General features: G+C 45.5%; 1 protein-coding gene across 1 annotated transcript in view; it reads left to right on the top strand.

Annotated features, from left to right (window-relative positions):
* Nucleotides 1–25,833, top strand: part of RTF1 (RTF1 homolog, Paf1/RNA polymerase II complex component) — a 306,552-nt gene that overhangs the window by 84,447 nt on the left and 196,272 nt on the right. Inside the window, 2 exon segments of the mRNA XM_069208792.1 lie at nt 314–396; nt 10,077–10,164. Of these exon segments, the coding sequence (XP_069064893.1) occupies nt 314–396; nt 10,077–10,164 (171 nt within the window).

The following is a 25,833-nucleotide window of genomic DNA, read 5'->3' as shown; positions in this document are numbered from 1 at the left end:
TGCATTTATTGTTTTTCAGTATCTGTAATATAAAACATTTTTGCTTTACAGTTGCATTACAGTTTAGTTTAAATCTGTAGTAAATCGAATGTATTTGGTTCTGCCAGTAGTCTATACTTTTATAAATATGAATTACGATGAGAAGTAACTGAGTACTCTATTATTGAGCATCCTGTACTGTGTCAGCACTTAATTCCATCAAATCTTCAACCATAATTATATAAGTGCGAATGTTTCTGTTTGAACTCGAAAACCACACAATAACTTGCAGTGACGGAGTCCCAGATAAAAATTCAAAATCTGTCATGTTTAGGTCGCAGAAATTACTGGTGTTGTGGAAACGGGCAAAATTTACCAACTTGGAGGCGCCAGGACGAACAAAGGCCTGCAATTACGGTAAGGGCTGAGTCCCTCAGTGGCTCGCACCATTTATGTTCAGTTACACTTGAAAGGAGTGGTTGGAATCAAGCTGCAGGAAGCACAGAAACATTTACTTATGTGAGTGTTGAATCCTGCGTAGTCTAATACTAAGAACTATTGCATGTATTTAATTAATATTTCTATCTGCATATTCCTCACCCTTTGATGTCCCTCGACACCAGACTGGATCTAAAAGACTTGCAGTAGTGTTTTCTTGCACAGGTAGTTGGCGATGGTCTGTCTTGATGACTGTTACGGCACTTATGTGACTTCCCTAGAGGTATAAAGTGCCACTGTGGTGCCCTGACAGCTGTTCCCTTTTGTTCTCACCCTTTGACGCAGATCTCAGTCTCCCCCTTTCAACTGAGAGTTTAAACATGCTGCGTCTGTCACGGACAGAGGTTCATTTCAGACCCTCTCAAGGTGTGTTCATGATGCTTGGGCCAGAGCATGAGAGAGAAGTGCCAGTCGCAGTCAGACTGGACAACTCCATTCCTAGGCATAGATCCTTTTCAAGAGGTAGGTCCCCTTCCAACATTCTAATACACAAGTGGAGCCTTATATGAGCTACTAGATTTCACACTGCCCAACAATCTAGTTTTCACCCCAGCTCTAACCTTGTTATTGGCTCTTCGCCTTCTTCCATCCTGGCCTCCTGTGCCAGTCCTCCCTCTGTAGTTTCCTGATCCTTGTATGAAACGCTGGACAGTTTCTTGCCTTCACCAAGGCAGTAATGGCTCCTTTAAAGTATACAGCAGAGCCACCTTCGGCAGGTATTTCCTGGTGTCCCATCAACTGCAGACGTCGGCCAAAAGGCACACCCCTGGTGCTAATTGGAGTCACCCTGGTGCCCAGAACCCAGCAGAGTACCACCACAGACATGGATACTAATGCCATCACTGGTTGCTGTTCCTCCACAGGAAGCTTTACCTGGAAGTGGCATATATGATTGCGCTCCACAAGCTTTTTGGGTAATGTCCAATCCAGTAGAATGGTGGTGCCCTTCAGTGTCTCTTGCTGGCTTGGAAATAAGGCGGACTGTCCTGGAAGGGTTCAAAACAGAGCTACAGCCCAGTCCTTGGGTCAGGCATCTCCAGATAGGGACTTCTAAAGGCAGTACAGGAAGTTGTGTGGCTACTCGAAAGGGCTCCCTTTCTTCCAGTGCCAGCCTGTCCAACAAATTCCTCAGGAAGTACAAAGGCCAGGGTGCAAGTTCACCTGCAAGCAGACCCAGCAGCCCTACTCCTCCATTTCCTTGGGAAGTCACTTAATCTTCCCCTTAAGGAAACATGTACAGACTGTTGGGGGCAAGTATTGTCCTCTCTACAGGTCTGTCTGACCATTGCAGTGGACCAGTGGGTCTTATAGATTGTTAAAATAGGCTATGCCCTTCCCTTTCAAGAGAAGCATTCTCTCTTTCACCTGCCTAAGTCTCTCCAGTCGGGAGACCACGATTGCATTTTCCAGCAGGAGTTTGTGGCATTTCTGCAGAAACTGGCTGTGAAACTGGTAACTGGTCCCAGATCAGCAAAATGGGCATGCCTGTTATGGTACTGTCTGGTTCGCACGAAGGACAGCCGTTTGTATTTGTTCATGGAACTGTCATCTTGACTGGATGTCATCCCTAAACTTGTAGGATGTGTGTTTCCAAATACCAATTCTACTTTTGTGGTAGACTCCAACTACTAACAGTTAGTTGTACTCTAATTTCAGACTAACATCAGCACCATTGTCTTCTCTGCAGGTCTGAAATTAAAGGAGTCCTGAACCTGGACAATTGTCTGTTCAATGCAGGCTTGCCTCAGCTGGTGTCAGTCATCCTGAAAAGCACATTTCTGCTGTTTGACTTGGGCCTATGTAGCCATCTACCTAAGTTGCACCTGCAACCTCTCAGTGCCTGCTGTTCATAGAAGCAACTGTTTGATCCTTTCCTCTTCCCCAGGGGATCCAAGACATGCAGGATATGGTTCCAGTGTCTTGGGTGGGAGCTCTAGTTCCTGCGCTGAAGGTTTCCCCGCCTTTTATGTCTGCTACCTTCCTTACTCCTGCTAGTCACTGAGACCTGCTGACACATGAGAGATTTCCCCTGGTACCTCACCTGCATTGGTTTCAGCATGACCACTGTAGACCGATCTGTCCGACATTATCCCCTGGATCCTGTGATGGATCTTCTTTGGTGATTGCTAGAGTGGAACTTGTTTTGTGGGAAGTACTTTTACCCACCCCCAGCACTTACAAATTCCTCCACCCTCTGGTCTCTTGACAAGCAAAGAAAATATACCAATTTATTTAAGCAGCAGGTGATTCGTCTTGCCTTGAAGGCCTTTCTGCCTCCCCATAGTGATTGGTCAGTTTAGATGTTGACCGGGAACACAGCAATGTGGTGTGTGAACCAACAGGAAGGTCTCATCTTCTCTGCTCAGGCCTAAGTATGATCTGGCTGGTGCCCAACACCTGGCAGGCTCCCTGAATGTAAGAGCTAACAGCCTGAGTTGGTGCCACCTCTCCGACCATTATTGCCTTCTCCTCCCACAGGTGGTTCAGGGCGTCCTCACCCTGTGAGGTGTTGTAAGATAAACCTTTTCCCCACTCTGCAAGAATGCACACTGCCCACTCTTTTGTGCCTTCTAGATTTCGTTGCAGGAAACCTTAGAGGATACTTATCAGTTGATGTGGAATTTTCTGCTTCACTGTGCTGTTTTCCATATCATTGAGTGTTGAGGAAACTGCACCAACACTGACCACCAGCCAATCTGATTGCTCTAAATGTGTAAAGTATGTAGTGGGCTGACATTCTGAGACTCATCCTGTGTCCCTTGCTCAAGGTCCTGCTTAGAGCATACCTGTGGCATAGTTTCCATACCCAAAACCTCTAGAGCCTCCACCCTCATGCCTGGAGTTTGACCCGGGAAACCTTAGCTCTTTTCACCTGCTGCACAAGGTGGTTGATGCCATTTTGTTTTATTTTTTTTGGCATACTGCCCTTCCATGAAGTCTGTTTCTGCCAGATGGTGGAACAGTTTCATTTGCTGTGAGAACGTGTCTCCTTTCAAGGCACTCCTTTCAGAATGTTTTTTACGTTTTGCTCTTTCGCTCAGCAAGCATGTGCAATGGATACAGATAAAGGATACTTTACAGCTTTGTCCGCATTCCTTTGTTTCCCAGCTCACCCTCTTTGTTCAAATCCCTGATAGGTTTGAGATTTTTGAAGTGACTGTCTTACCTGTTTCCTTCTTCCCCTTTCATTATGCCTTAAACTTGTCAATGTTCTGATAGTGTTTGACCTTCAAGACTCTAATTTTGGTGGCCTTCACTTTGGCTCAGAGTCTCAATGAGTTAAAAGAATTTTGTGTCTAACCGGCGATGACCTTTTTTTTTTTTTTACCCAGAAAGGCTGGTTCTGAGGACAAAAAACAGCTTTCCTGCTAAAATTGGTTCCCCCATTCCATTGAGAAGTCTCCATTACGCTTGTCAAATTTTTCCCCGTCATCCCACTATAGAGGAGGAGAGGCTACGTAGGGGTCAACCAGTGCACCATAATTCACTTCTACATCGATGGGAACAAAGGAATTCTGATCTGATAAGCCGTTGGAGATCTGGGCAACTGTTTGCTGGATATATGGGCAGCAAAAAAGGATAAGGCAGTCCACTAGAGGACACAGTCTTGTTTCTGCATTAGGGTTTGTTACGCTATTGTTAAGAAGGAACCACCAGAATGAATTCCGGCTCATTTCACTAGAACAAAAGCACCAACTTAAGTAATGGGCAAGGGAGTGCCTGTATGTAGGAAGCTGACCCTCTGTGGTAAATGAATACCAGGTAAAAGGTTCAGTGGTTCCCCAGTCAGTGGACAGGGCTTGCTATGCAATCCCAAACCACTCTATTTAGGGTTAGTGTGGTCGAGCAGCCTTAGGCGTAACACAGAGGAGTGCAAGACATCTACAAATACAATAGTCAATAAGTGAGACATTCGAGTCAAGAAGGAGATCCACCCCAATTTATAAAAATAGTAAAATAGAGTACAACAACTCACAAGACCAATCTCCTGGGATTAGGTGAGTAGTGAGCAAGGTCCAAGGCAGTATAAACAGTACACCCTCTTTGGCATGGGGGCGGCTGGTTGAAGAGTGCAAAACGGCGCTGGGTGCCCAGTGCGTTTCTTTGGAGAACGATCACCGCTCTCCATAGCGGTGCATAGCGCAGGCTAGGACTAGGTGTCCAGTTTGGGTGAGTCACTGAATGGGCTCAGGTCTTGCGATGCTCAGAGATGTAGGGACACCATTGTCCGGATGCAGAGGGTTTTTGGACCGTCAGGTGTCTGTCACCAGTGCGGTGGTCCCTGTGGAGGAGGGCCCACAGAACAGACTGCAGGTGTGGACTGGGGAACCAGTCTGGGTGTACCAACAAGTGGGCTCAAGTCTCATGAGCCTGGTGGATGTAGAGACACCAGTGCTACTCTTCTCTTACATCTGGGTCGGCCGGGTGCAGTGGATTGTCAGTGTTACTGTCACCGGAGGAGTTGCGGTTGAGGAGGGCTTACACCAAGAGACTGCAGGCATTGGAATGAAGGTCTCAGTGGGGAAACCCACAATGGACTTGTCTCTGGAGAGGCTGGGGACCAGATTGGCACCGTTTGCCCACTTCAGCACGGGCTGGGATGCTGCCTGGCAGAGGTTTGACAGTCCAGAGTCCTCTTCAATGGTTCTTGAGTGACTGCAAGGGAGCAGCTCTGCTACTCCACGGGAGTTCCTTGTGCTGGGATGAAGGCTGGAAGTCCTCCTGGGCTTTTGGAAGTTTCAGCAGCCGGAAGACGAGGTGTCTTTCCTTGCAATTGTTGCAATCCACAGGCAGGCTGGCAGGGTTGGTGCAGAGGCTGTCACAGATCTTCAGCACTTACCTTTTGCGTCTCTGGAGTGTCCTCTTTCTTCAGGTGAGCAGGGATCTGCTTCTCTGGTGCCAGAGGCTCCCCTAAATACTGAATTTAGGGGCGTTAGGTGTGTGTACGGTAGTAGCCAGAAAGATTGTTAGTGTGGTTAAGTAACTTCATTGCTATGACTATACCGCCGACGACAGTTTTAATGATTGACTGCGGTGCCAGTGAGTGCCTTTTCACCATCAGCACCGACGGGAGTTCTGACGACGAGCATCCCAGCGTCGATGAGGACAGCATCGACGACGTCATCGTTGACTAGTATCTACACGTCATCGTTGACAGCAGTAAAAATGGTGTCCGCATTGCCTTCGTAATCTTCAACCTCGTCGACGGTAGTCTCTTCAGTAAGGCTATCGACGATTATGCGTTCAGCTACACTGTAGATGAAGGCTATATTTGCACTGTCGACGAGGTAAAAACAGCACAGAAGCTAGGAAAAACTTAACCCCACAGCACACTTCACCTAGTAAAGTAACCCCTCTCATGCCAGTACATCTGCTGGAGGGGGATGAAGAATCAGATAAAGAGAGACCATTGGAGCATCACATAGCCCCTCACAGTTAAATGTGAAGGATCAAGAGAAGGATGATGAGTATGGCGAGACCTGTGACCCGCAGTACTATGTAGGGGATCAGGCATACCGGGAGGAGGCATACATACCAAGACCTTTGCTGTCTGATCTCAGAGCAATGCTTGTTGATTACAGTAAGCGTTTTCCACCTCAGGAACAGACAACAAAAACCTCCTTTGTCGCCCGTTTTAAGGGTTACCACTCTACGTCAGAGGCCAACCTCTTTGCCACTAGCGAATGTGGCCACGCTGGATATGACCATACCACAGGACGCTGATGTTTCGTAAGGTGATCAAGAAGAAGGAGAGTTCCTTGAGACACAGTTGGAGTGGGACGAATATGTAATTCCTGCTCCTCCTTCTCAGCCGAAAGTGGATTCTCCTCCAGATGACATCAGGGGATTCCATAATCTCCTGGAGAGAGCAGCTAAACGGTTTGCTCTTCCAATGCCATCTAAGCAAACAGATTGCTTCTTATATGATTTTAAGGAGCTGTTCCAGAAATTTGTACGTTCCATACCATTAGTCAGCTTTTTATGGGAAGAGGGTTTGAAAGTCATGCACAACCCTGCTATGGTCACGGCGGTGCTTCCTCGACTGGACAGAAAGTACAAAGTACCGGAGGATGCCTCCGCAGGTCTAACTGGTCACCCTCATCCAGATTCAGTGGTTGTTTAGATGGCCAGAGTAGGTCCAAAAATCCCTCTGCTCCACTTTCCGCACCTCCGGACAAGGAGGGTAGAAGGTTGGACAATATTGGAAAAGGGGTTTTAGTCAATGGCTAGCCTTGTTATAAGAGCGGCTAACTCCCTGACAGTGTTCGCCAGATATGACAGACAACTATGGGCATACGTCGCCCTGTATATTGAGATCAACAAAATGCTCCTCAAAGGAGTAATAGCGAGGAAGGGGTTTTTACTCCAGGTTCTTTCTTATTAGCAAAAAGTGGAAGCACTGGAGGCCGATCCTCGACCTCAGAGAATTAAACACCTACTTGAAAAAACAATCCTTCGGCATGATAAGCCTACAGAATGTCCTTCTGCGATTGAACCAGGGAGATTTTATGTCTACGCTAGACCTTAAGAATGCATATTTCCACATCCCCATTCATTCAGCCTACAGACAATAACTGAGATTCATGGTAGCCAAAGCCATTTTCAATTTCATGTCCTCCCTTTTGGCCTAAAGTCAGCTCCCAGGGTATTTATGAAGTGCCTAGCGCCGATTTGCAGCCTTTTTCAGGTGTAGAAAACATCAGGTATTCCCATACCTAGACAATTGGCTGATAAAAGCAAACCTCTATACAGAAGCGCGCAGGTCAACAAGAAAGTGCGTTTCCTTGCTCAACAGCTTAGGTCTGACCCTCAACTGGGAGAAATCCAAACCCCTACCATCACGCAGGATCATCTTTTTAGGAGCAAAACTGGGCACTCAATCCACCATGGCATATCCCACTGTGGAAAGACAACAACAAATATTAGCTCTTGCAAAATCGATTCAGAGAAAGGACTACATTTCATTTCGCCTCTTCAAATCTTTACTGGGCATGATGTAATTATGCCTACCTCTAGTTCCTCTCTGCAGGCTCAAGATGCGCACCCTGCAGGAGCAGCTCAATCTGCAATGGCTCCAGATTTCAGGAAGCTTCGAAGATCAGATAAACAAAAACCCAGCAATAGTGAAAGCTCCGGTATGGTGGTCTCATCGGCCTATCTTTTCTCCATCGCCCAGCACTGTGGACTATCACCACAGACGCCTCCCTGGAAGGTTTGGGAGCTGTTTTGCAAGACCTACAAGTAAGTGGCAAGTGGCCACTAGAGTTGACGACAATGCACATCAATTTGCTGGAGCTCAAAGCATTTTATCTGGCTTTACAGGCTTTTCTCCCAAAGATTGCCGGGTCAGAGGTGGTAATAAAATTGGACAACACCACTACGATGCATTACCTCAACAATCAGGGAGGCACAAGATCTCTTCCTCTCTCCAGGGATGCTCAAAGAATATGGAACTGGGCGTCGCAGTAAGGCATCAGGCTCAAAGCGGTGCATCTTTCCAGGTATACAGAACAAGATAGCGGACTCGCTCAGCAGACAAAAATCAATCTGTCATGATTGGGAACTGGACCAGTCGACAGTAAATCAAATTTTTTCCCAGTGGGGAAAACCCAAATTCCACCTGTTTACCAGCGGGTTGAACTCCAAATGCCAATACTTCACAAGCTGGCATCACCAAAATGGATCATGGAGGAATGCGTTTTCCATAGCTTGGTCAGGAATCTTTGCATACGCTTTTCCTCCAATACCATTGATCCGAGAGTCCTGACAAAGATGAAGAGGGAACCGTGCCCTCTAATATTAATACCTCCGTACTGGCCTCACCAACATTGGTTTGCAGAGCAGCTTCTTCCGTCAGTGAAGCCTCAAATCCCACTGAAACCATCTCCGCACTTGATGACAATGAGCAGAGGGCAGATATTGCATCCGGATCCTCAGTCAATGCGATTATCAGCAAGGCTCCTGAGCACAGGGAATTTGCACATTTAAATATTCCACAGGAGTGCAGAGACATTCTGTCCAAGGCCAGAGCAGCTAGCACCAATAAGGCTTACTCTTGTAAGTGGAAAAGCTTTTGTTTGTGGTGTCACCAACAGCAATTGATTCTCTTTCCTCATCGCCGGAGCAAATTTTGTCTTATTTACTGCATTTAGCGCAATCGAGACTTGCGCATTCCTCTATAAAGGTGCACCTGGCAGCGATTGCATCATACAGGCGCTCAGACTCTTCACCTTCGTTATGGTCCTTTAGATTGATAAAACGATTTCTGAAAGGACTTTTCAGAGTCTTTCCTCCATTCAGGCCTCCTCCTCCCTCGTGGAATCTGAATATTGTTCTTGCGCAACTGATGAAGCAGTCGTTTGAGCAGATTCATCGAGTTTCTTTGAAATTCCTCTCCTGGGAAGTTGCCTTACTTGTGGCCCTCACGTCAGTCAGAAGAGTCAGTGAGATACATGCTTTTTCCATACAAGAGCTATTTGTACAGATCAAACAGGACTGACTAATCTTGCGCACTAACCCGGATTTTATCCCAAAGGTCCCTTCGGATTTTCATCTGAATGAGCCCTTAGTTTTCAAGACATTTTTTCCAGATCTGTCAACTCCTGCGGAGAGAGTTTTGCACTCTTTAGACATTAAAAGGTGTGTTAAATTCTATTTGGACAGGACTAAAGCAGGTCCATTCAGCTGTTTGTGGCTTACAGTGCACCCAGACGAGGTCAACCGCTCTCCAAACAGCATAGCTAGATGGATCTCATCAGCAATTCAATTTTGCCATAAGGCAGCAGGCAAGCCACTGCATTCGTCTGTCTGTGCACATTTCACGTGGGGAGTTTCTTTTCAGCAGCGCTGTTTGCTGGGGTAGCGCTGCAAGACATTTGTAGAGCAGCGACGTGGAAAAGCTGCCATACGTTTTACAAGACAGCACTGCTTGGAAGCACTATCTCAAGGAGAGGAAGCAGTGGGTCAAGCAGTCCTCAGGAACCTCTTCCAGTGAAGGTGAGCCACCTCTTTCATCCCACCTACTCTGATTCAAGCATGTGGATCTATGAAAGTTCCAATACTGGAGTAAGAAAATTAGTTACTTACCTGTAACTTTAGTTCTCCAGTATTGGAATCTTTCGTAGATTCACATGCGACCTGCCTACCTTCCCAGAGAAGCTCCCCTTCACCTGTCTTTCTTTTTTTATGTTATACGCACTTGTGCTCTGAAAATCTGAGGTACTGGAGCTTCTCTCAGGAGGGTTCTGGAGGGTGGTGTCTTCTGATTGGTGGATGCTCAAGTTTGGTCCTTTTTCTTAAAATGACTATGATAAATTAGGAGGCCTAGGGCCCTTAGGTTATATCTGTCAACACTACTTGGTTAAATGTACCGGGGTCTCCCATCTCGACGACTGGGAATGATTCAAGCATGTGAATCTATGAAAGATTCCAATACCGGAGAACTAAAGTTACAGGTAAGTAACTAATTTTCTTCTTGACACTTAACTCACTGTCCCAAAGTGCTACTCAGTTTGATGTATATCCAGGACTTTTTTGCAGTGCACAGGTCAATAAACAGTAGATTGTGTCTCCAACTGATTTACTTTCTCTTAATGCAGGCATGGTAATGACACACGGGTATTTCGCCTTGAGTTCGTTTCAAATCAGGAATTCACAGAAAATGAGTTCATGAAGTGGAAGGAAGCAGTAAGTGGCCAAATTAGTGAGTGTTTGTCCTCATATGCTTAAGCCTCATCCCTCTTAACTTGCTATGCTTTTGATTTTAATTGCAGAATGATTACCGCTAATTCTTTGGAAGAAAGGCTATCTTGAGGCAGTAAATAACTCTTTATAACTCTGACATATGTACCAACTTTTCCCTTGCAGGCCTCGAAAAAATTAGGCTAATGGTACCAGACCTGCAGGTCTAGTAACATAATCTATTCGACCTAACTGTAATGTGCTTAATCCATAAACTAATGTCATTGTGTGATCCAAGGCAAACATTTTATTTCACTAAAGCGCCTTTGTCTTAGCTATTACAACCCAGAGCACCTTCAGATATGAGTTCGGCAAATCTGCTGTACAAAAAAGTATTTTGTTTGACTTAATAGACTCCAGTTTCGCACCATGCTTAATAAAACTCTAGCCACATATAGGGTACATGTGTCCCCTGACTTGCCTCTTTGTTCACTAATAGCATTGTCATCAGGGCCAAGGCAGACATTTTTCTCATTTTGTATCTAAAAATGCTCACTTTTAATAAATCTGTGTTCGATGGCATCTGTCGCTGTAGATACGCATGTTATGCAATAGCTCGCCATCTGGTGTTGGGCCGGAGTGTTACAAGTTGTTTTTCTTCGAAGAAGTCTTTCGAGTCACGGGACCGAGTGACTCCTCCTTCTGTCTCCATTGCGCATGGGCGTCGACTCCATCTTCGATTGTTTTTTTTCCGCCATCGGGTTCGGACGTGTTTCTGTCGCTCCGAGTTTCGGAACGGAAAAATAGCTAAATTTCGGAAGATTTTCGTCGGTATTGTTGCGTTCGGGTTCGGCGTAGTTAGATTCAACACCGCGTCGAAGGATCGAAGAGCTCCGGTGCCCTTCGGGGTAGTTTTTTCGATCCCCCGTCGGGGCCTGGTCGGCCCGACCGCGTGCTGAAGAACGCCGATGGAACGGACCCCGTTCCGTTTCTGCCCCAAATGCCACAATAAATACCCCTACACAGACCAACACTTGGTCTGCAACCTGTGCCTGTCACCTGAGCACAGCGAAGACACCTGCGAGGCCTGTCGTGCGTTCCGGTCCCGAAAAACACTCCGAGACCGTCGAGCCAGAAGACTTCAGATGGCGTCCGCACCGACAGCCCAACGGGAGTTCGAGGAACAAGAAGAGGAAGGTACCTTCTCGATCCAAGACTCGGACTCCGAAGGATTCGACGATACACAAACCGTGAGTAAGACGTCGAAATCCACTCAGAGGAACATTTACAAGGCCCAGGGGACGCCACTGCCACCAGGCCATGGCTCGACCCATAAATTCGGTGACCGACCGTCGGCACCGAAAAAGGCCCAAACAGTGCCGAGATCGTCCGACTCCGGTCGAGACACCGGCACACAGCCTTCTCGGGACCGAGAAAGTGCTGGAGACAAGCGTCGACACCGAGATGCCGGTGTTGACACGGCTCGACGCCGAGACAGCGGGCCCGACGAAGATCGGCGCCGAGAGGTTTCGGCACCGAAAAAGAAAAAAGTCACCTCGGAGCCGAAAAAGGACGCTGACAGGGTTTCGGTGCCGAAACAAGCTGCAACCGACCCAGCTTCAGGCTCTTATACAGAAGAGCACTCGCTAACCTCACAAATGCAAAAGCATAGGTTTGAGGAAGAGCTACAATCAACGGATGTGGACCATACGCAAAAGCGTATTTTCATACAGCAGGGGACAGGAAAGATAAGCACCCTTCCCCCTATTAGAAGAAAGAGAAGGTTGGAGTTCCAGACTGAACAGACACCACAACCAAAAGTGGTGAAAAGAGTTACTCCACCACCCTCTCCACCGCCCGTGATTAACGTCTCACCAGCACAAACTCCATCACACTCCCCAGCTCACACCACCATGAGCCAGGGTCACCAAGATCAGGACGCATGGGACCTATACGACGCACCAGTGTCAGATAACAGTCCGGAGGCATACCCTACCAAGCCATCTCCACCAGAGGACAGCACTGCGTACTCTCAAGTGGTGGCCAGAGCAGCACAATTTCACAACGTAAGCCTCCACTCAGAACAGGTCGAGGATGATTTTTTATTCAACACACTCTCCTCCACCCACAGCTCATACCAAAGCCTGCCTATGCTCCCTGGTATGCTCCGGCACGCAAAAGAAATCTTTAAGGAGCCGTTCAAAAGTAGGGCAATCACACCAAGGGTGGAAAAAAAGTATAAAGCGCCTCCTACGGACCCGGTTTTCATCACTACACAGCTGCCACCAGACTCTGTCGTTGTAGGAGCAGCTAGAAAAAGAGCCAACTCCCACACATCTGGAGATGCACCACCCCCCAAAAAAGAAAGCTGCAAGTTCGATGCAGCTGGTAAAAGAGTCGCAGCACAAGCTGCAAACCAGTGGCGCATCGCGAACTCCCAGGCACTACTTGCGCGCTATGACAGAGCCCATTGGGATGAGATGCAACATCTCATTGAACATCTGCCCAAGGATCTACAAAATAGGGCAAAACAGGTGGTTGAAGAGGGACAGACCATTTCTAACAACCAGATCCGCTCCTCCATGGACGCTGCAGATACAGCTGCACGGACAATTAATACATCTGTAACTATCAGAAGGCATGCATGGCTCAGAACGTCTGGCTTTAAACCAGAGATTCAGCAAGCAGTTCTCAATATGCCTTTTAACGAAAAGGAACTGTTCGGCCCAGAAGTGGACACAGCGATTGAGAAACTCAAAAAAGACACAGACACTGCCAAAGCCATGGGCGCACTCTACTCCCCGCAGAGCAGAGGAAATTACAGCACGTTTCGTAAAACACCCTTTAGAGGGGGGTTTCGGGGTCAGAGCACACAAGCCAGCACCTCACAGGCAACACCGTCCAGTTACCAGGGACAGTATAGAGGAGGTTTTCGGGGACAATATAGAGGAGGGCAATTCCCTAGAAATAGAGGAAGATTTCAGAGCCCCAAAACCCCTACTACTAAACAGTGACTCACATGTCACTCACCCCCTCCACACAACACCAGTGGGGGGAAGAATACGTCAGTACTACAAAGCATGGGAGGAAATCACTACAGACACTTGGGTTCTAGCAATGATCCAACATGGTTATTGCATAGAATTTCTACAATTCCCTCCAAACATACCACCAAAAGCACAGAATTTGACAAAACATCATTCCAATTGCCTGGAGATAGAAGTACAGGCACTATTGCAAAAGAATGCAATCGAACTAGTGCCAAACACACAAATAAACACAGGAGTTTACTCACTGTACTTTCTGATACCAAAGAAAGACAAAACACTGAGACCAATCCTAGACCTCAGAGTAGTGATACTTTCATCAAATCAGACCACTTTCACATGGTCACACTACAGGAAGTATTACCATTGCTAAAACTGCACGACTACATGGCAACTTTAGACCTCAAGGATGCTTATTTCCATATACCAATACACCCATCGCACAGGAAATACCTAAGGTTTGTATTCAAAGGAATACATTATCAATTCAAGGTACTGCCTTTCGGATTAACAACCGCACCAAGAGTCTTTACCAAATGTCTAGCGGTAGTCGCTGCACACATAAGAAGGCAGCAAATACATGTGTTCCCATATTTGGACGACTGGCTAATCAAGGCCCATTCGTTCATAGAGTGCTCAAATCACACAAATCAGATCATACAAACCCTCTTCAAACTCGGGTTCACCGTCAACTTCACAAAATCCAACATTCTGCCGCACAAGGTACAACAATACCTAGGAGCCATAATAGACACATCAAAGGGAGTAGCCACTCCAAGTCCACAAAGAATTCTAAATTTCAACACCATCATACAACGCATGTATCCAACACAAAGGATACAAGCAAGGATGGTGTTACAACTCCTAGGCATGATGTCTTCATGCATAGCCATTGTCCCAAACGCAAGACTGCACATGAGGCCCTTACAACAGTGCCTAGCATCACAGTGGTCTCAAGCACAGGGTCACCTTCTAGATCTGGTGTTAATAGACCGCCAAACTTACCTCTCGCTTCTGTGGTGGAACAACATAAATTTAAACAAGGGGCGGCCTTTCCAAGACCCAGTGCCACAATACGTAATAACAACAGATGCTTCCATGACAGGGTGGGGAGCACACCTCGATCAACACAGCATACAAGGACAATGGAACGTACATCAAACAAAACTGCATATCAATCACCTAGAACTTCTAGCAGTTTTTCAAGCACTAAAAGCTTTCCAACCAATAATAGTTCACAAATACATTCTCGTCAAAACAGACAACATGACAACAATGTATTATTTAAACAAACAAGGGGGGACGCACTCCACGCAGTTAAGCCTGCGAGCACAAAAAATTTGGCGTTGGGCAATTCACAACCAAATTCGCCTAATAGCACAATTTATACCAGGGATCCAAAATCAACTCGCAGACAATCTCTCTCGAGATCACCAACAGGTCCACGAATGGGAAATTCACCCCCAAATTCTGAACACTTATTTCAAACTCTGGGGAACACCTCAGATAGACTTGTTTGCGACGAAGGAGAACGCAAAATGCCAAAACTTCGCATCCAGATACCCACACAAACAGTCCCAAGGCAATGCCCTATGGATGAACTGGTCAGGGATATTTGCTTACGCTTTTCCTCCTCTCCCTCTCCTTCCTTACCTGGTAAACAAACTCAGTCAAAACAAACTCAAACTCATATTGATAGCACCAACTTGGGCAAGGCAACCCTGGTACACAACGCTGCTAGACCTATCAGTAGTACCCTGCATCAAATTGCCCAACAGGCCAGATCTGTTGACACAACACAACCAAAAGATCAGACACCCAGATCCAGCATCGCTGAATCTAGCAATCTGGCTCCTGAAATCCTAGAATTCGGGCACTTACAACTTACCCAAGAATGTATGGAAGTCATAAAGCAAGCCAGAAGGCCATCCACCAGGCACTGCTATGCAAGTAAATGGAAGAGGTTTGTTTGCTACTGCCATATTAATCAAATACAACCATTACACACAACTCCAGAACATGTAGTGGGTTACTTGCTTCACTTACAGAAATCTAACCTGGCTTTCTCTTCCATTAAAATACACCTTGCAGCAATATCTGCATACCTACAGACTACCTATTCAACTTCCCTATATAAGATACCAGTCATTAAAGCATTCATGGAGGGACTTAGGAGAATTATACCACCAAGAACACCACCTGTTCCTTCATGGAACCTAAATGTGGTCCTAACTAGACTTATGGGTCCACCTTTTGAACCCATGCACTCCTGTGAAATACAGTTCCTAACCTGGAAGGTGGCATTTCTCATCGCCATTACTTCCCTAAGAAGAGTAAGCGAAATTCAGGCGTTTACTATACAAGAACCTTTTATACAACTTCACAAAAATAAGGTCGTCCTAAGAACCAATCCTAAATTTTTGCCAAAGGTTATTTCTCCGTTCCATCTAAATCAAACAGTAGAACTTCCAGTGTTCTTTCCACAGCCAGATACCGTAGCTAAAAGGGCACTACATACGTTAGATGTCAAAAGAGCATTGATGTATTACATTGACAGAACAAAGAACATCAGAAAGACTAAACAACTATTTATTGCATTTCAAAAACCTCATGCAGGAAACCCAATATCAAAACAAGGTATAGCCAGATGGATAGTTAAATGCATCCAGATCTGCTACCTTAAAGCTAAACGACAGCTGCCCATTACACCAAGGGCACACTCAACCAGGAAAAAAGGTGCTACCATGGCCTTTCTAGGAAACATCCCAATGCAAGAAATATGTAAGGCAGCCACATGGTCTACGCCTCACACATTCACCAAGCACTACTGTGTAGACGTGTTATCCGCACAACAAGCCACAGTAGGTCAAGCCGTATTAAGAACATTATTTCAAACTACTTCCACTCCTACAGGCTGATCCACCGCTTTTGGGGAGATAACTGCTTACTAGTCTATGCATAACATGCGTATCTACAGCGACAGATGCCATCGAACTGAAAATGTCACTTACCCAGTGTACATCTGTTCGTGGCATCAGTCGCAGTAGATTCGCATGTGCCCACCCGCCTCCCCGGGAGCCTGTAGCAGTTTGGAAGTTACCTTCAACTATTTGTATATGTATCATCTCAACCTTAAGTAGGTACATACTTAGTCACTCCATTGCATGGGCACTTTTACTACAATTCAACTCCTACCTCACCCTCTGCGGTGAAAAACAATCGAAGATGGAGTCGACGCCCATGCGCAATGGAGACAGAAGGAGGAGTCACTCGGTCCCGTGACTCGAAAGACTTCTTCGAAGAAAAACAACTTGTAACACTCCGGCCCAACACCAGATGGCGAGCTATTGCATAACATGCGAATCTACTGAGACTGATGCCACGAACAGATGTACACTGGGTAAGTGACATTTTCATTGTAAAGCATGCTGTGGTAGTGCCATTTACAGCCAGACATTTTCCTTTGAAATGGCCACTAACTTTCCCATTCACATCTAGATTTACTGAGAAAACTTTCCAGCATGTAAACGATGATGTGTGGCAATCGGGTTTCAGCACATTTTTATCATTTGCACCTCACCACGTAAAGTGTTCTGATTTGGTTTGAGCCTATTAAAATCTTTGTTTCCAACTCACTTCAGAATTACAAAAAAATGTCTTTCTTGACTACTGAATTATATTTGTACAGTTAATTTACCAGCTATATTAATGTTGCGTGCCTAGGTTGATTGACACAGAGTTCACTCTACAAAATATTCTACGTTTGCAAAGAAAGAAATATAACCACCATTCTCCAGGATAAAATTAGCAGCAGTTTGTTTTTAGACATAAGCTTGACCCGATTGTGCGCACAGCAAATGTGACAACGAAAAAACAAGATTTAAGGGCATTTTTATTGCTTATTCACTTTCTAAATGAACAGTACACCATTTTTTTGCCAGCTCGAGTTTTCTCACCAGACTGGGCCAACAGTCTCTAAACATAGCTTGAACTGATAAAATCTCACTCGCCATAGCAAGTGGGCAAGTAGATTTCTCAAGGCCTGTCTTGCTTCTGATTAAAATGTAGCATCTTACAGAAGTTATCATTTCCAACAAAATGTTGTTGTGCTTTTTCTGTTGGATGTATTTTCTGTTACTCTAATTTCATGTATAAGAGGGAATACTGCATGCTTGTAGTATTACTGCACAGCGTCTTTCGGAAAAAATAGAACTTTTTTTGGCCGCACCAAAAGTGTGGTGACTTGTGCATTGAGGCATACACCAAATAGCACAGAGTTTCTGGTATGTTGTATTTTTGTGCAGAATAGCATCTCTGTGCTATGTAGCATATACAAAAAATATCACTAGGGCTGTTCATGTATTCCAGCCACTAGTGGTTATGTGAATCAAGGAAATGAGAATAAATGTAATCATTTTGCCTTGTTCTGCTTGAGAACTTTGCAGCATTTGGAAGACTCCCGCAAGAGGCATGCCTTTGCATCAGCTGCATAGCATGAAGATTGTAGCAATGCAAGATTTTGTGTACAAAAGAAACAGAGATTCCTTTTGCTGTATTGCATGTGCACATCTCTGTGGCAAAAAATGCAGCCCTTGAACCGGATACTGTATTGGTGAGGGCTTAAAAATAATTTTTAGCTTATTGCAAATGCAGTAGTTGGTAATCAGTATTTTCATAATTAATTTTAAATTTAAGAATTACTATACATAGAGTGTCTGTTCTCTTAAAAGATGATCACCCATAGGGAGATGTGTAGAATGCGTTCAAAGGTTCTAATTTGAACTCTGCATGCTGTAAATTAGGGTGCAATCAGACTAGCTATTGTATTTCGTACTTACAGAAAAAGGTGGGTGGATGATGTGATTGTTTTGTGTAGGCTAAACTCCTTTGAAGTTTGTTAGTAAGATTACTTTGTATGATCAAATACTGAGTTCACATACTACCTTTTTTTCTGAGTATTATGTTTCAATCTGTTTGCTCTTAAACAGTGCAGTGTCTCGAAATAACTCTGATAGAAGCATCTCCTTATTCCTATACAACAGCTGTTGTCAGCAAAGCTGTGAATTAAGATTCATTGGCATTCATTCTTAAGGTAGAAACGTTTACAAGTGTTCTGACCCCTAAAACATGTCGAAATTGGGGTAAAACCTGAATGGCACATTTAACTTTACTATATGGTTATAGTATATGGTGCAGAGGTACATCCATATCTTGAAAAGTTAATGTCACTTGTGTACTGTAGCACCTATTCTGCCATCTACTGCAGTGCTGGTGTAACCATAGCCTCTGACCTACCTGGAGTAGCATGTTAGTAGTGGTTTGAAATCTACAGTACAGGCCTCTGATAAAACACTTTTTTGACAAGTCGGAAAATCTGATTTTAAATATTAAATAAGTCACCCTTGTAGGAAAGTACTCTCTTTTGGCATGATTGCCCACACTTTTTGCCTGTTATCAGTATGGTTTCACTGTGTGTACTGGGATCATGCTAACTAGGACCCTAGTGACTGTGCGCTCTCCCTTTGATCTTGGTTGCTTAGTCCACAAACTCCCCACATTTGGCCGACTGGTGCCCCCTTATAAATCCCTAGTATATGATACCCAGGGCATTGGGGCAACAGGGCTTCCTCATGGGCTGCAGCATGTATTATGCCGCACATGTAAAAGGTCTGCAGGCCTGCCATTGCAGCCTGCGTGAAAAGGTGCATGCACCTTTTCACTTCAGATCACTGCACCAGGTCACTGTAAGTCACCTCTATAGTAGGCCCTCCTAACCCAGACGGCAGGGTGCAGGTACCTGTGCTTGAGGGCACCCATGCATGATCATAGGTGCCCCCACAAACTCCAGCTCCATTTTCCTGCACTTCGTGAGTGCAAGGACACCATTTTCTGCTTTTACTGGACATAGGTCACTACCTATATCCAGCTACATGATGGTAACTCCAAACCTAGGCATGCTTGGTATCAAACATGTCGGAATCATGCCCCAAACTGTTGCCAGTATTGGTTGTATGATTCCATTCACTCTGGGGGTCTCCTTAGAGGCCCTTCAACATTGCTCCTACCAGCTTTTTAGGGTTTTCCAGGCAGCCCACGCTGCTGCCACCCCTCAGACGGGTTTCTCCTGCTGCTTGACCAGCTCAAGCCCAGGAAGGCAGAACAAAGGATTTCCTTTGGGTGGGGGTGATGGGCCAGAGCTCCTTCAGATGGCTCCTTGATTCTGCCATCTTGAATCCAAAGTGGGCAGCAGCCTCCCCTTTCCCTTGTGTAGTTTCACACCAGAGCAGGGAACTGGAGGTCCCTGAACCGTTGCAGACTGGTTTATGCAAGGAGGCCCCCAAATGTGCCCTTTAAAGCATACCAGTGGCTTGGAGAGGCTACCCCTCCCAAGCCATGTAACACCTATTTCCAAAGGCAGAGGGTGTTAGCCCCCACCCCTCCCCAAAAGGAAACCCTTTGTTCTGCCTTCCTGGTCTTGAGCTGCTCAAGCAGCAGGAGTGCAGAACCCATCTGAGGGGTGACAGCAGTGTGGGCTGCCTGAAAACCCAGAAAGTAGGTAGGAGAAATGATGGGGTTCTTCTAGGGAGCTCCCAGAGTGCATGGAATCATGCAACCAATACTGGCAACTGTATTGGGGTATGATTCCTACATGTTTGATACCAAACATGCCCAGGTTCAGAGTTATTGGTATGTAGCTTGACGCAGGCAGTGACCTATGTCCATTACAGGCGTAAAATGGTGCCCCGTACTCACAAAGTCTAGGAAAATGGAGCGGGAGTTCATGGGGGCACCTCTGCTCATGCAGGGGTGCCCTCATACACAGGTACCTGCACCCTCTGGTTCGGAGGGCGTACCATTGAGGTGACTTACAGTGACCTGGTGCAGTGACCTGAAGTGAAAGGGTGCATGCACCTTTTTGCGCAGGCTGCAATGACAGGCTTGCAGACACATTTTACATGAACTCCCATGGATGGTATAATACATGCTGCAGCCCAGGGGGGAACCCCTGTCGTTAATACCCTGAGTACCATATACTAGGGACTTATAAGCAGGCACCAGTATTCCAAATGTGGGGTGTTTGTGGTCCAAGCAACCAGATTTGAAGGTAGAGAGCATAGTCACTGGGATCCTGGTTAGCAAGATCCCAGTGCACACAGTCAAAACATACTGACAACAGGTGAAAAGTGAGGGTAACCATGTCAAAAAGAGGGTACTTTTCTACAATCCTTGAGCACACCTTACTTCCCACAAGGTAGGATGCATAATATTTGGGAGTGGAACAAGTGACATTAGAGATGCCATGTTCCCCCAGTGACTATACCTAACAGCATTGTCAGTGGTCCGGCTGTAACTGCTACGTAGGAAAAGTCATTATGCACTCTAATCCAGTGGTTCCCAACCTTTTGACTTCTGTTGCCCCTCACTTTGTCATTACTGGAACCAGGGACCCCCACTGAATAATCAACATCATCATCATTATTATTGGAATCCAGTGACCACCCCACTGAGTCATTACTGAAAGATGGGGACCTTATCTGATATTTTTTAATTTTCTAATCAGTCGTGCCCCCCCACCCACCCAGGAGGCTTAGCGGACCCCGATGTTTACCAAGACCACAGGTTGGGAACCACTGCTCTAATCACCCCATAAAAACTCAAAGCAAGGATTTATATTTACATTTTATTTAAAAAAAAAAAAAAATCCATTCATAAAGTTGTATTTTTAGTAGCTGTAGAAGAAATTTAACTTTTAGAAAGTTACTTTTGTCCTGCACGAAGCTACTGAAGGCTTATTGTTAGCACTTCAGCAGCCGCACACGCTGTATTTTGCCTGAACTAGGTGTGAAAGAGATGTGAACACTGCTCCAGAGTGGAGGGACCGGTCTAGCAGTTGATCGTAATTGAATTTATATAGTCCTTACTACCCTTGATAAGGTGCTGAAGCACTTTATGCAGGGCAGCATGCTACTCTGCACCCCAAGGTTAGATGTTATGGTTATTGTTAGTTATTGGAGTTAGTCTTGTGAACTCAAGGAAACCATTCCATGCAGTTATTCTAGTTTCTTTATGGTGGACTAAGTTAACGGGTTAGTTGCCATTATTAGTCTGGGTATGTGATCTCATGGACGTGGCTGGTGGAAATAGTAGATGAGTTAGAGGAGATTAGGTATAATTAGGTTGGCCAGCTATGACTTTGAGGGAGAAGGAGAGTTTGTCATCTTGTAGATGGTTGTGGTCAATTTGCAGATGTACATTTATAGAGAATAAGTCCAATGTGCATGTGACTGAGTAGGTTGTGCTCCGGAAGAGGAGGCATGCAGTGGATGGAAGGGAAGGAGAATTACATTAGAGAGAGAAGCCAAAAAGGAGAGGCGACAACCAGAAGTTTTAATTAAAGTCTGTTTTTAATGCAGGATTTAGGTAATGTAGAGAATATTTGTTGCTGCAACATGCATTTTTTAGAATGCAAGAATAAAGGAAGAAAACACTTGAGAATATAGGTATTTTCTTCCCCTAGCAGGAAGAGCAAATTGAGTGGGCCCAGAAGCTAATTATCTTCATAGTGGTCTGCCTTCTCATAAGCAAATATTAGGTGACACTTAGAAAATGAGAAAGAGTGACGGGCACTGTTACAGTAGGGCAAACGGGATCTGCTGAAACTGTGGGTAGGGTTGCCCATAGGAACATTTACCCCAGTGGTCACCTCTATGGGTCATTTGACTGTTCTTCAGTTGGCTTCAGGAAGAGGACCAGCTGCAAAAGGGCTTTTCCTGGAAATACCTAACTGACCAGTGGCAAATGGACCTGGGCTGGACTTTGCTGTTGGCCTCTGTCAGACACTTGGAGTCTCTAAGTACCCTTCCTTGAGGTCATGGGGCCATAGAAGTGTGCTCCTGTGGCTGTTTTGGCACCAGACGAGTGTTTGGTAATGTTGAAAAAAACGTTTCTCCTTTGGAGCACCAGGAGTACTTGTAGGGAAAAAGTATCTGTCTTCATCTTGGTCAACTTGCTTCAGGTACCCAGCATTTGGTTCCATGGCGGTGGCTACAATTTCAGCGATAATCCGCTCGCGGAGGATTTTTCATTCTCAAATAGTAACAAAATCCCTTTCTGTGTTAAAATTTAGAAACTTTTAAAAACTTTCACTGGGACCAATCAATCCACTTGTATTTAATCGGGGCTCCATTGTGGTCAGCCACAAATCATACGTACGTCCCAGTCAACAGTTTACATAGATCCACTGTGCTTCGTGGTGATATTTTCATGTAACATCTTTAAACAGTCATGTCTCCCATTCCTCTTGTAGGAATTTTGTTGGTTTGATCTGATTTTACAAATATCTCCATTTTAAACTTAGCTTTGTAGTTTTATTGTGCTGTGTGTGACTGTCCTCTGTGTATGCACTGCTTAAATACTTTCACTGTGCCTTTGATTTAATCCTGATTGTTTTGTGCCATGTTACCAGGGATTGACCACAGGTTTATCTAATTTAATTTGTGCGACATCTAGCAGGTGGCAGCCGTATTATTTCAGGTGACACTTGTCCATACCAAATAATCATCCTCTTTTCTGCACTTACATTAAGTTCAAGTTAAATATATTGAAAACAGAGAAATATTCAGGAAAATAAATCAGTGTTTTTTTAAAGATGCAGATGTCTATTTTTTTCAAAGTAGACATTCATACAGTTACAGTATCAGTAGCAATTCAGTACATCTTCTTCAGCAAAGCTTGAGGTAACTGACCATCATTCAGCTTCTTGACAGTGGTATTCCAGTAACAGTGTCACAGGCGGTGATTTCTAATGATCTAAGCTACTCGGTCTGGTTGAATACAGATGTTTATCTGATTTTTGAAAGACTGTCCTGTGATTTTAACGTGCAGACAAAAATGTTCTCTCCAGCGTCCCCAAATTTTCTGGAACTCAAGGAGAGCATTTCTTCTCCTTGTGTGTTCTTTCCACCACTATGTATTCCAGTCCTGTTTGTGACTTTGCACCGCCTGTCGAGGCTTCACAAGGAAGGCCATAAGCATGCTGCACCCCATGGCATTTCTGGTTGGTTATGTATCAGCTGGTGAAAGGAACATGTGGTTCAGTTTTTCATGATCCTGGTAATTTCAAAAAAATAAAAAAGCAATTCATGGCTGAGTGGAGCAGTATATCCTTTCATGAAGACCTCCTATTCTAGGGATTTTCATAACAGATTAAGCTACAGAGAATATTGAAAAAAATGACAGTGGGAGAAGGCCTCCATCACTTCTGCAAGGGCTGCCCCATAATGTTATTTTTTAGAAAAGAATATTTTAACTTGTTACAATATTCGGCTGACTTTATCCTTGTTAGCCCTACTCATTCCCAGATCCCCATCCCCTCCCACTAACGTTTTTTTGTGTCTAGTGACAGGGAAGTGACGACCCCATTCCTATCTTCAAAGTAACTTACCCCTCCTCCTGTGTTGGTGGAAGTTTTCAAATCAGTGAAAAACAAAGTACTGTGTCAGAAATGTTGAGCTTCCAACTAGACAGTCTGGTCTTCCTAGATCTGCCTTCCTGCATTGGCCATCAGAGGATAAATAGTTGTCCTTTGACCAGCACTTGGTAGATCGTATGGTCTCTCAGGAGGCCTACACATCAAAGAAGGTAGGAATTTCAGGTGAGTAGTGAAGCATTTGATACTGACCTGCTAATGTCCTTCTAGGCTGAGCTGGTGTCAGGGAAGCCTGCATCAAAACGTTTTTGCAGCCAGTTGTGGTGCGTGAGAGCTTAACTGGATATTCAAGAAGCACAACTGAACATGCCAGAAGGAGCCAACCTAATCTCTTCGCTAGCTAGAGCTTATTGTTTAAAAATCCAGTCAACTGATGACTCCTTGGTGGTCTTGTCACAGTTGTAGCAGAAAAGATCTCTGGAAGACCTATACAAATCCCTCCTGATGAGAACTTTTGACCAAGAGATATAAAATTCAAAACATTTTCCTCTGATATCGGTTCCGTGTAGGAAAGTGCCCCTTTTTTGACATGGTTACCCCCCCATTTTTTGCCTGGCACGTGATGTGATTCCGACTGAAAGTGCATTGGGTTCCTGCTAACCAGGTCCCCAGCCTCAGATCTTTCCCTAAAACTGTACAATTGTTCCTCAATTGACAAAAGCTTTAGCACCCTCTGAAAGTCCCTACTAAATGGTACCACTGGTACCTAGAGCCTGAGGTACTAAAGAGGGTCCCTAAGGGCTGCAGCACGAATTCTGCCACCCTAAGGAACCCATCACCAAGCCCATGACATACCTCCATTGCAGGCTGTGTGTCTTGTGCAGACAAAAGTGAAAACAGAACATGGCACACAGTTATGTTATGTTTTTTTTATTTGTACCGCGCACAGCTGCCCCAGCAAAGGGGCGTCCCGGCGCTTTGAGAAGGTAAACACAACACAGCACTAAAAGCGGGCAAAAGAAGACAAAACACAACAGATAAGCTTAGACAAATAAAAAGGTCTTAATAGCCCGCCTAAACTGAAGGAGCTCATCAATGGCCCGGATTTGTGGAGGAAGAGAATTCCACCAACTCGCTGCCAGGACTCGAAAAGAGCGGCCCCCAATTCTGCTCAGCTTAAAGCGCGGAACCACTGCTAAGTTCTGGCCTAACGATCTAAGAGTGCGAGAGGGAACATAAGGAATCAGCAATTTCTCCATGATTTGCGGGGAAGTACCCTTTAAGATTTTAAATGCAAAACAGAGAACCTTAAATCTAATCCTCTGCTGCACAGGGAGCCAGTGGAGAGAGCGCAGAGTATTGGACACCGAACATCGCCTGGGGAGACCAGTCGCCAGTCGGGCCGCAGCGTTTTGAACCCGCTGGAGCCGCCGAAATTCTGACTGGTTTATCCCCGCCAGTAGGGAGTTGGCATAGTCCAACCTAGACAGCACTGATACTTGAACCACCAGCTGTCTTGTAGGTGCATCAAAGAATTTGAGGATAGGTCGAAGTCCTCTGATGATGCCATAGCAAGAAGCCGCCACCTTCTTGGTATGACAGATGAAACTCAGAGAATAATCAAACCATACCCCCAAGTTTTTTATCTCTGCCGCTGGGAGGGGAGTCACACCCAACTCCGAAGGCCACCATTTATCATCCCACAAAACCACCTGTTTACCAACCACCATAATCTCCGTCTTTTTGGTGTTTAACTGGAGACAGTTGGATTTCATCCAGTTAGCCACTTCCCGCAGACCATCACAAAACCTGGGAGCCTCCAGGTCTGAGTCCCCACTCAGTGTGACCGCCAGCTGCGTATCATCTGCGTAGGATACCATGGTTAGGCCCCACCGCTTGACGACCGCAGCCAACGGTCTCGCATACAGATTGAAAAGGGTGGGACTCAGTGAAGACCCCTGTGGGACTCCCTGGTCTAACGGGTAGAGTGACGACTTACCGGGCGGGATCGCCACCTGGAATGACCTATCCATAAGGAAGGAACAAAACCAGTGCAAGGCGGAGCCAGAAACGCCCACCTCCTCAAGACGCCGAATCAGAATTCCGTGCGAGACCGTGTCGAAGGCGGCACTAAGATCTAATAACAACAGTGCCGCCGTCCAACCGGAATCCATCACGGAGCGCAGATGCTCGACCATC

This window comes from Pleurodeles waltl, chromosome 9, assembly GCF_031143425.1.
Source record: "Pleurodeles waltl isolate 20211129_DDA chromosome 9, aPleWal1.hap1.20221129, whole genome shotgun sequence".
Classification (NCBI taxonomy): Eukaryota; Metazoa; Chordata; class Amphibia; order Caudata; family Salamandridae; genus Pleurodeles; species Pleurodeles waltl.
Note: the sequence above shows the minus strand (reverse complement) of the source record. Positions and strands in the feature narration are given on the sequence as shown.